This window comes from Urocampus carinirostris, chromosome 15 (assembly GCF_059441175.1).
Source record: "Urocampus carinirostris isolate Australia breed hairy pipefish chromosome 15, RoL_Ucar_1.0, whole genome shotgun sequence".
Classification (NCBI taxonomy): Eukaryota; Metazoa; Chordata; class Actinopteri; order Syngnathiformes; family Syngnathidae; genus Urocampus; species Urocampus carinirostris.
Genome location: NC_142363.1, coordinates 18,900,229 through 18,912,439, shown reverse-complemented (window position 1 = coordinate 18,912,439; position 12,211 = coordinate 18,900,229). Strand labels below are relative to the sequence as shown.

At 36.9% G+C, this 12,211-nt stretch overlaps 1 protein-coding gene across 1 annotated transcript; it reads right to left on the bottom strand.

Annotated features, from left to right (window-relative positions):
• Positions 1-5,157: 5,157 nt before the first annotated feature.
• On the bottom strand, positions 5,158-11,320 carry colec11 (collectin sub-family member 11). The gene is made up of 7 exons (XM_088354258.1): positions 11,227-11,320; positions 10,122-10,279; positions 9,989-10,060; positions 8,326-8,397; positions 7,481-7,534; positions 6,757-6,852; positions 5,158-6,686 (listed from the first exon to the last, which is right to left on the bottom strand). Exons 1-7 carry the CDS (start codon positions 11,232-11,234, stop codon positions 6,295-6,297), a joined length of 852 nt encoding a protein of 283 aa, XP_088210384.1. The 5' UTR covers positions 11,235-11,320; the 3' UTR covers positions 5,158-6,294.
• Positions 11,321-12,211: the final 891 nt, after the last annotated feature.

The following is a 12,211-nucleotide window of genomic DNA, read 5'->3' as shown; positions in this document are numbered from 1 at the left end:
CTGTTTGATTTTGCAGATGGGTCAGTGAGCTCGCCAAAACGAAAAAATTGGTATTTAAAACACCAAGAGTATTTAGAAACACGTGTACAACATAAAAAACAACATTATCGACGTACAAGCAGACACAGGCAGAAAAGGGGTGGGGCGACTCTGTAGCCAATCAGAATGCAGAAACAATGCACAATGAATATTTGTGTAGGAGTGAGTCCGGGAAAAGTAAACTGCAAACAACGAAGGTTGACTGGACAACTCTAAATAGATAGTAAATTGTGCAGTAACTCTATGCATGTGATTGATAAAGTATTTAAATACTGTTGGATTTTGCCTTGTCATCAAACCAACGTCAGTGGGGTCACCAAAACAAAGAAAAAGTAGCGAAAACACAGAGTATATGAACACAAGCTGACCATGACTCCTGTGCATACTTTCTATGACCTTGTTATGCGCCGTGAGATTTCTTTTCCCATGTACACAATACTGCATGTATTGCAAATATATGTGAACATAAAAAGCGTCAATTGATACCAGCGTCATTTTTCTCTCTAGGAAAAACTGCCGTGCGCCATAGCATTGTCATCTTTCATCGTTAGAAGCATCACGCGTTAGGTGACACCTCAAGCTGCTGACTGTGCAAGTTCTTGATGCCATGTGATCCTCGTATGGATTCAAAACATTCGACTGTCTACTTAATCTCAATACGAGTGTCGTTTTTTTTTCCTTCTTCACTCCGAGGAGTCATCGTCTCGGCGTAAATGATGTCCCGCCGCACTTGATCAACTGGGCCAACCCGTCAAGTCGGGATTACCCATCAACGTGGAACCAAACGGTAAATCGGTGCCCGGCACAGACAGTGATGGATGATATCGGTGTTTCATAACCAATTGCGTTCCTCCGAAACGGGGAAGTTTTAATTGAAATGCGGAGGTTGAGAACAAGATACGGTTTTCGCGTATCACAGGACGAGTTTGAAGGATATCCAGAGAAACCGAAATGATGTTGAAGTTGCTCCTTTCTGATTGGATAAGTTGCATGAAGAACTTCAGTTCTTGTATTTCTCATTTAAATGAGTTCAACTCAATATGGTGGTGTTTCTTAACCTTTTTTGAGCCAAGGCAAACTTTTTTCATTCCAGAATCTTCCAAATGTTGCGTAAGTTGTCAATACAGTGATCCCTTGTTTATAGCTGGGTTACCTTCCAAAAGTAACGCGTCCATCCATCCATAAGCAGGGTTGGGTAGGGTTACTTTAACTGGATTACTTTCAATTACTTTTGGATTACTCCAATACCAAATATGCTAATAAAAGACAAAAGAAACTAAATCTAAATAAAATTACTAAATTTTCTGCAGGCTTGGGGAGTAATGGAATACATGGAACGGCAAAAATGATGTTGGCTAGCTATTTGGATTTATTTTCATTTTGTTTCTGTCGCATTTTATGTTAGTTTTGCCGGAGATCAAAAAGATCAAAGCCAGGAGAGAAAGCTTACCACGTGTTGTGAGTCATAATTTTGGGTTATTTTAAATTTTGCAGTTTCCCTGTACTGTACGTGAACAGATCGTTTGTATATAAAAAGATAAACGTCACCAATAACCTTTCAAGTTTTGCGGTATTTTTGAATGAACAAAAAATATTCATCAGTAAAAAAAAACTATATTTTACTACATTTTTATTATTGCAAAATAAGGCGCTTTATTTTTATTTTATTTATTTTAGTATTATTCTCGCAGTCTAATGTGAAAGTTTAATCCAAAAAATTATTACATATACTTTGCTGTACTACCTCATGAGCAGTATATAAAAAAAGGAAAAATCTGCTGCCACGGTCTGATATTGATGAATGTCACACTTACTTGGTTGATCACTGAAAGAAATCTCTTTTACGATACAATCGTAAAAAGCGTTAGCTGAATAAGTTATTAAATATACTATGCTACTTCATGAGCATATAATAAGCATACAACAAGAAGAAAAAACAGTCAACTGCTGCCACCTACTGATGTGGATGAATGTTACAGCAATGTGGTTAATTACTGTAAAAAAAAGACTTAACAATGCCATGTTTTTTGCAAAGATGAAATTAGGCAATTTCCTGCAGCACACTAAATGAGCTCTCAAGGGACACTAGTGTGCCCTGGCACACTGATTGAAAAACATTCTGTATGCATAAATAAAAACTTTTGGCATCGCCGTCACCCACCAAACTATTTTTTAATCACGCTGTTTATAAATGATTGCACGGTACATATAGCTTAGTACAAAGCTAACAGGAGATTGCACAAACAATCACTCAATTAGTTTGTGTCAAACAGTTCTTGGTCAATTAAATGCATAATTCATCTCTGGCATTAATTATTCATGTCTTAAGGGAGTGATGCTTTGCTTTATTAGGATTGCATCATGAATATTCAAATTATTTTTTTCTTAGAGAGGTCAGTAGGATACCTCTGCAGGGACATTTACTCTAAAAAAGAAAGAGAAAACAAAATAAAAGCTAGAGATGCAAAGAGGAATTATTATTAATGACAAAAAAATGCTTTAAAGACGGAAATGCGACACACCCTAAAGTTCGTGACCTCTGTATTTTGCCACTTTAATCATTAAATTATCTAAAATTTCGTGTATAATTAATCTGAATGTGACAAATGTTTAACTTCCTTATTAAAGGACAATGTAGTTCATTATGAAAGGTAAAAAAAAGGAAGTTTGAGTCAAGAGTGGATCACTCATTTAGCGAATATGAGTGGTAAATATATTATTCCAACAATTTTTTGACCAATTGAATTAAAGAGCCGAGTTTATTCTTTTTAAAAGTCTTCTCGCCTTTTTGGAGAGACACATAGGTTTTTAGATGATTACATCAGGTAAACGGATGAAAAACCTTGTTTAGTTATTCTGAAGGGCTGCTGCACAAACTTTAGGTGAATTATCTTTACCGTTTTGATAGTTCAATATACTTTAATCAAGACACACACACTCTTGGATTTATGGACTTTAACTAATCATCTACTAAAGAAGCTTGAATAGAACAGAAAATAAAACAAAACTAGAAGTTGAAAACTTAAACTGGTACTTTTAGGATAGACAACAACATTGCATTGATTATTACGTTATGTATTTTGATAGAGTTGAGACCTGGCCAGGATCAGCCAGGGCCTTGGTGCGGCTCCTCCTGTCAGGACATGCCGTCCTACCTTGTGGCTGGCCAAATTCAGACTGCCCTCGCGAGGTGAGACGTGTACCAGCTCTGTGTTACGGTCTCCCAGGAGGGGCGGACCCCCTCCGGTGGAGTTGTGACGGCACCCTTTGGTGCGCAAAGGAAGCCAACGCCCTCGTTCCCAAGCTCACAGCATTGCAGTATCAGTCAGATGACATATCTATATGATTGACTTCAAACACAGTACCCACCTCACAAGTTTTGACATTGTTTGTGTCACGGTTGCCATGGCGCCCAATTGGTCCCCGCAGTGTGGCGCCAGGTTCTGTCACGGTTGCCACGGCGCCCAATTGGCCCCGCTCATGGACACCAGCTGAAACGCGTTGACAGATTGCTCCCTGACTACTTAAACGCTGTCTTGTGAGTCGCCTGGGGTCGGAGCGTCTGCGAAACTCCTGCTAAACTCTGTTGTGATATGTCAAGCCCTGTGAATGCCCGTTTTTCCTCTTCTCCCCAATAAACCGTGAGTAACGTTACGCGAGTAGGTTCTGCTTCCTGTTTCCTGTCCTGGTCTGAGACAGTTTGATCATTTTCTGACATTGCAAAATGAGATTCTGACTAAAGGTTGAATACTCAATTGGACCAAAATGTACCAGTTGTTTTACAGCCCCACAAAAATGGGTTGTTTTCAAACAAACCTCAAACTTGAGTTTAGCATAACACCGCACCACCCAAAAATTATTTCATTATTTCTTAAAAGGGTCAAATAAATGAGTTTATTTGTTTAAAATAAAAATAATTTAATTTAAGTACTATTTTTCAGCAAAAGGGGTCATTTGATGTGACACAACCAAATTAAGCTTACTTTTTTTCCCCAAATGACCACCAACCGAAAAAACAACTTCCCCAAAATGTGGTCGTATTATTTGAATCGATGATCCTCAAATTTTAGGTCACTACATATTAAGCGAGATTTTGTTTGTTTGTTTTATAACACACGCTTAACTTGTTTTATTCTCTTCCAAACAACACCTTGAAACTCTTGCCAAACAGAAAATAACCCCCCAAAATAGGATGATTTTATTTGAACACAACCCCAAAAAATAGGTTATTCTGTTTAACAGACACAGATTTTAGGCAGGGTTGGATAGTGTTACTTTAACTTGATTACTTTCAATTACTTTTGGATTACTCCAATACCAAATATGCTAATAAAAGACAAAAGAAACTAAATATGAATAAACTTACTAAATTTTGTGCAGGCTTGGGGAGTAACGGAATACATGGAACGGCAAAAAGGATGTTGGCAAGCTCTGGATTTATTTTCATCTTGTTTCTGTCACATTTTATGTTAGTTTTGCCGGAGATCAATGAGATCAAAGCCAGGAGAGAAAGCTTACCACGTGTTGTGAGTCATAATTGTATTCATATTTAGTTTATTTTGTCTTTTATTAGCATATTTGGTATTGGAGTAATCCAAAAGTAATTGAAAGTAATCAAGTTAAAGTAACCCTACCCAACCCTGATTTTAGGTCACCAAATATTCTGCCTTTTTCATTCTTTTTTGATTTCTCAGAAACAATGCCCCAATATTGTTATATGTGAAACAAAACCAATGCCTAAAAATTGTGTATTTTATTTGGAATAACCCCCACAAATGTAAGCCACTCTATTTAACAGCCACACATTGACAAAGCAGTTTATTTAAAAGAACACCCCAAACATGTTATGTGTTAAACAAAAAAAACAAAAACAAAAAAGGCCCCTGTTTGGTAAACCCAAAATATTTATTGTTACAAAAAATACTAAGAAAAAACTGAAGATCAGATCAAATTGATACAAGTAGTTTTGGGAGCAATATGAATTGGGCCAAGTGTAGTTTCATTCCACAGGTGTATCTTTATCAGGATATTGTAGTGGGTTTTACATAATTCACCCACGGAACCATTGTTTAGTTAGCGAGTTCCTAGGGGGACTCTTAATTCGGCCTCTTAATTCAATAATATTAATACTGGTATCAAGGTAATACCAGACCATATTTTTGTGTATCAGTAGTGATATCAGTTGATATGCTAAGGACTGGACAATCGGCAAGTGATGGCCTGTCAAGTCTAATTTATTTGTATAGCACCTGTCAAGCAAAATTTTGAGAATAAAAATCCGTTTGAATTAAGTACTATACAAAACAAAAGTTTATAAAAAATAATGGGAAAAAGGGCACTTTTGAATCAGCCCAATACATTTTAAACACATTTGTTTCATTTGGCAATGTTGGTCTTGGTTTCAGGGAAACAATTCTGCATCCATATTAAGCTACTTAAAATATCTGCACATGTTATTAATGAGGACTCAAGAGTTGAGTACAGACTCTGCCCTTCTTGCAAATGGGATAGGTTCCGGACGATCTTTTGTAAGTTAAATGTGTTCGTAAGTTGCTTCAGTGCTATATTTTGTATGTTTAAGGTTTATACAAGTATGCTTAAGGTTTGTATAAGTAACACTAATATGCTCTATAAAGATAAATAAAGCTGAGTTTAACTCACTTTTTGAAGATGCGCTTCAAGAGGTCCTCCTCCGTGGTAAAAAGTGGCCAAAAAAAACATTCTGACCATTTTCTCAATCGCATCTGTCTTTCTTATTCCACTTTTATTTCAAAGGAAACAGCTTGCCTCTCCTTTACACTTTACCCCAACCATATTTAATGAATGCACGAGATATTAAACAATAAAAATGTTGAAGTTCTTAGTGCGCTGGAGATACAATATAGAATGTTCACACACAAACTAGGAAGAGGAAGCAGGATTTCTTCGTTGGGGTAGATGCTGGGTGACCTCTTAGCACCACCACACGCCGGTAGCGGCAGAAAGAAGCACTACAGTAATGTCTTGTACTCGGAAAAAGTCAGGACAATACAAAATCTAACTTACAGCAATGTCCGGATATTATTCGACATCCCGAAAAAAATGTTCGTATCTACCGTTTTACGTAAGTCGAATGGTCGTAAGTAGGGGAGCGTCTGTACTCGTCAGTCAGAAAAAAGATGTTTTGAACATCGCTAATCTTTATTATAAACTGCTACCAAACAAATGAGTAGTCACTGTTTTCCTACTGCAATGTCCACCTTATGCGATAGCAACTTAGACATGGTCCTTGTCAAATTCGCAGACAAAATACATAGTCGGGTGGCAGGCAACATCAGTCCATTCCCCAGAGGCCATCATCTCGGCGCAGTCCTCATCATCATACGCGTTATTAGGCTCCCCTTTTCTCCATTTACTGAAGGTGGATACAGGGGTTTGGTCCATGTAGGTGAAAACCCCTTCCACGTCCAGATCGTGAACTCCGATGTAGACTCTGCTAAGGTCCGCTTCTGTGACGTAACCCGCCAATGCGGCATTGGCGGCCTCGTCTTTGGGCATGGCAAGGTGTCCGCCTCTGGTCAGGCAGTAGCGTTCGGCATCAGAGTAACGTTTTTCCTCTTTTACCAACAGGTAAACCTTATCATCTGTTTCTTTCAGGCCAGCGACGGCTGCGATGTAGAGAAGTTTTGAAGGAAGAGTTCAGGGGATGTACACAAACATAAACAAGAAAACTCTTACCATTTTTGAAGAATTTCAATTCTGAAGAAAGCTGGGCCACGACGATGTCCATTTCGCCAATTATTTTTCTTATTGGTGAACAATCACACGGGATGCCTAATGAGTCCAGTCATTAAATATTATGTACACTGTTAAAACTTCAAATTAGTGGCAACTCAAAAAACATGGAAGTATAGACACGGTAGACCCTGCTCAGCCATAGCCCAAAACAGGCAATACTGGTGAGGTCATTCTGGTACATTGCAGTGCTGTTCTACTGTACTCGTTTTCGTTGGTAAAACAATGATGACGGGATATTTTTAAGATGGAACTGTCGAGGTTTTAACATACATTGTTTCGACCAAATTTCCTCCAGATGAATAGCTGGTCTTTGCATAGAAGAAGTGCTGTCCCAGTTTAAAATTCCGTCAACGCATGTTTATTCATTAACGAGGACAATTTAAATGCTGTCAGTCTTTTAGAATTGTTTTACTAATACCATTGTGCAGACATCATTCTCCACCCAGATTCATTTTTTAATTTTTTCATGAAAAGTGTTGAATGGTAACGTGGATATGAACATAGGGAGTTGAACTTATAGGATGGACAGACAGAAGGGGCTAACGACTTGCAATAAGCAACATAACGCCAGATTAGATTTTCCTTCATCATGAATATTAATGCTCCTGATAGAACCCTTGGCATGTCTATTCCTCCATGTATGTGACGGTAGCTACTATGATACCTGGCTCTCCATCTGGGCCCTGTTGTCCTGGGTCCCCCATGTCTCCTTTAATACCTGTTAAAACGATTAGTTGTTGTTTAAGTCAAGTCAAGTCACATTTATTTATATAGCCCATAATCACAAAAATGTCTCAAAGGACTACACAGGATTACAATACACCATTACCTGATCTTAAACCAACATGCGGCAAGTAAAAACTCAAAACCTCAGCGTGAGGAAAAAAGAAACCTTGAGAAGGGGCCTCACAAGTGGTAATTCCCCTTTTTCTTGGAACCAAGTATTTTCAAGAAAACTATGCTTGCTTATTTTTATTTTTTTATCGGGCCATGGGTCTAATCCAACTCTAAACATACCATAAACACAAGTGGTCATCACCACAAATGAGTTGAATTTTGAAAGATGCAGTAAGCAGGTTAGTTTACAGATGCTCTAATAGTCGTAAAGTGTTTAATGCCTTAAATGCAACACTCTTTATACAACTAGAATTAGTTTTCTACATGTCTAGCAGTTTTAAGTCCAACAAACTAAGATACACTCCTTCCAAATTGGAAACATTCATCTGATAACGATCGAAAAAAATTGCAAGATTCAGGTTTTACCTTTTACAGCCATTTAAAGTCAGTTAGTTAGTTACAAATCATAAACAAGGAGGTATTTTTAGGTAGTCTCAACAGGTGCTTAACTTATTAACTGCTCAAAGAATCTTTAACTTAAAATATAAAGCTTTAACTTTGACAAGACTATTAAATAACTTATATTCACCTATTTCAAATGTTTTATAAGGATTTATGACGATGAATTTTTTTCCTAATTTCCATTCTCATTTAAAGATATTTTATATCAACCTTTCATTCCGGATGGCCCCACTTTTCCATGATCCCCCATGATTCCTTTCTGTCCTTTAATCCCAGGTTGACCTGAAACATAAACGTCATAGGAATAGATTCATTATTTCATAAAATATCCACTAGCCTGTATTTATTTACTTTATTGTTACTTATTGTTTTTATATACCTATTTTCTGCATATAATGGTGTCAGGTGTAATGGCGCTCACACCGCAGGATTTAGATAACGTGAGGTTTTGGAATGTGGAAGGAAACTGAGTAAAACATGATTAGAACAATACAAGAATCCAGAATTTTGGATTTAAACCAAAGTTATCTAACTGTTCATTGGACATGTTAATAAAGGGGCCAGTAAAATATATCACATTTATTTTCAAACGGTATAAAGAGTTTTAGGTTTGTCCTTTTCTAATAAAAACTGTAGTAAGCATGTCTACTGGTTTGGCTTGAGCAAGTCGTTTGTCTTCTAAATGTAAACACTTGACCAGCTCCGATTAGATTGACACGAATCATATCAACAAGCCGAGCAATGTGATACTTGTATTGCGTCAGTTTCTGTGTAATCCAGCCATGTGCAAATTTTGGCCTGAGGGGCAGTTACGGCCTGGAATCATAAATCAATAATACTTGGCGCATCAGTAATGTTGACCGCAGTATAAAATACATTTGTGAAAAAACAAAAATCATCATTTCACCAGATGATGGCAGTAGCCCTTTGGCCAGCTTGCCCCTTGGCTTTTTATGAGAATGTTAGCTAATTTTCGAGATGGTGACTGTAAAAAAAAAAAAGGAAAGTTGACTTTGAGGGCTGCTGGTTCAAGGACAAGTGGAAATTAGAGTATTTTTTGACCGATATACGAAACAACTGCGTCTGCCTAAATTGCCAAGAGACAATGGCTTTTTTCAAAGAATATGGTATCAAAAGGCACTGCCGGATGAAACATGCTGACGGTAAATAGCTAGCTGGAAACAAACTCTGAAAATGTGAAGCAACTTGAATAAATAAGTAAATAAGTGTGAATGAGCGAGTGAGTTGTCTGTCTCTGTGTGACCTGGAACTGCCTGACAACCAGTTCAGGGTGTCCCCTGCCCACTGCCCGAAGATAGCTGGGATGGACTCCAACACCCCCGCGACCCTACTGAGGATAAGCGGTGCTGATAATGGATGGATGGATGGATGGATATTGTTTTATTAGACAAACGTTTTGTTCATTTTATAATGGTCTGTGATTTTGTTAAATTTTATAAAGAAAAAAAAACTGCCATCTGCAATAATATATCCATCCATTCATTTTCTTTACCTGTTTATTCCAGAGCTTAGGGTCACGTGGTCTACTGAGGCAAATCCTAGCATTCTTTGGGCAAAGGCAGGGTGCAACCTGTTTGAGTCGTCAGTTCACCACAGGGCCACATAGAGACAGACAACCATTTGCGTTCATATTCACGGTTAGGACAATTTATAGTGTCCAATTAGCTTTTCATGCATGTTTTGCGTGTTAATCTTAATGGTTCAAAAAATGCTAGGCTGAGTAGTCGAACCCTCGCACCTTTTCAGCTTACCTATTTTGCCCCGCTTTCTGAAAAGTTTGGACACCCATGGTGTAATCAATTGGCTAATCTTATATATTTTTAAATGAGATCCAAAATGGTAAAAGTTGTACCGATTAGCCCCGGCGGTCCTACTCTTCCAGGCCTACCCGGCACTCCCTTTGGTCCTTTCTCCCCCGGTTCTCCTTTTTAAAAAAAATGACAATAAGATCAGTGAAACTTATCCAACTATTTTGAGTGCCTTACCTTTTAGTCCAGGGACCAGGATCTGAACAGTGCAGGTCTCCTCTGTCAGATCTTGTTCCTCTGATGTGTGTAATGTCAATACAACCATTACACACATGACAAGAAATGATTGTATTTGCCTGCGAGCTTTCATCATGGTATATAAATCATGTAGTAGGCTGGAAAGGTAGAAAATAATTTAATTTAGACAGTATAGAAAAATGTCACTTATATACTTGCAACAAGTCGCTGTAATTTGAAAAAAAATCACATATATTATACATAATGAAATTCAGTAAAACGGCTTTATGAAGACAAAAGTTCAAGCTTTGAATCACGTTAAAACATCTGTAAAGCTTCAATTCCTAGATGTAATATCTAACAACATTATTATTTGACCACATAATTAAAGCAAAAACTACATAAGGAAAATAAGTCAAACAAACAAACAAACAAACAAAAAAACACTTTTGTATCATATATTTTGTGTTTTAAATGCCCAGGTGTACATACTAATGTGACCCAAAAGAAATTTGTATTATTTTAAAAATGTGTCTCTCCCCCCTTCTTCAAACAAAGTCTGTATAAATACCACAGGCAACAATAATAACTTGATTTAAGAATTGAAAAATAGGGAAATCAATTGAAAGAAAAAAAATATACAGATATAATGAAAAATGAAAATACTTTATTAGCATATTCTATTAACTTGATTCACTATGCGAACATATGACAATTTAATGGAACCATTCATAACTTACAGCTAAAATAGCAATTTTAATAATAAAATACAACAATACTACTACTAATAATAATAATAATTACAATACTGATAATGATAATAATTATAATATTTATAATGATAATCATAATAATAATGAATATGATGAAATAAAAAATTAAAAGATGAAAATAAAAACATAAGATTATTACAAAACCTGGCAATAATTGTATTAATAAGAAACATCATAAAAGTGAAAAGGACAATAATAATAGAACATGAAAATGCAATTTTTTCTAAGAATATTTCACAATGTTATAAAATAAAAATAATGCTGGTACTATAAATGGAATACAAGTGCACAATTTACGATTACCCGGTACTAGAATTTACTCAATAACTCACCTGTACATCAAATACTCCAACAAAGTAGCACGGAGAAAACCTGGTAGGCGTCAAAAGACATAAAGAAGTTTCTAACACCAGTGTGGAGGAATGTCGGGGTTTTGACATTCATAAACACTGATAACGGCACGCTCTGCAGATAATTGGCTGGGAAAGTTGTGGAGTGATTGTTAGAGTGGGAGGTGACAGATGGTTCCTATAACTTTTTCTGACCAAAATGGTTTTATGTCCGTAAATATAGAATTGAATAAAAAATTGGCTCACTCAGGCTACTATTGTTGTTCATTCATTCCAGCAGACATTCTTTAACCAGATATTAAAAAAAGAAGATTTTTTCATATATCGCTATCTGTTGATACTGTTTTTACAATTTTACAGGTGGACTCAAAAGCAGAGACGCAGGACTAGAGGCTAAAGTGCTTAAAAAAAAATCATGTTTAATAACAAAACACAGGAACAAAGTGAAGGACAATTGTTTCCAAAACATATTAAAAAAATGTCAAAAACAAAAAGATCAATAAAAAAACAAAAGAAAACACTAAACCCAAAGGCCTCTGTTGTCTGCATAGTCCTTAGGTAGTGGTTTAAAACAGGGGTCTTAAACGTGGTAGTTGTAGCCCCCTAAGAGCACATGCGTGGCCCCCGGTCCCAAAAATAGCTCACCAGTGATGAGTCATTTTGATTTTCTCTGAAATTTGATAAACCGACATGATCATTTTGGGGCGGCATTAGCTCAGGAGGTAGAGCGCTTGTCTTGGGATCAAGAGATTGCAGGTTCGAATCCCGTGTTACATGTCGTAGTGTCTTTGGGTAAGACACTGAACCCCTAATGCCCCCAATAAGCAGGTTGGCGCCTTGCATGGCTGCGCGGCCGCTATTGGTGTGTTAGTGTGTGTGAATGAGTAAATGTGAAGCACATTGACTTGAAAAGCACTGTATAAATGCAGATCATTTCATTTCATTGTCTTTAAATACACAATCGATT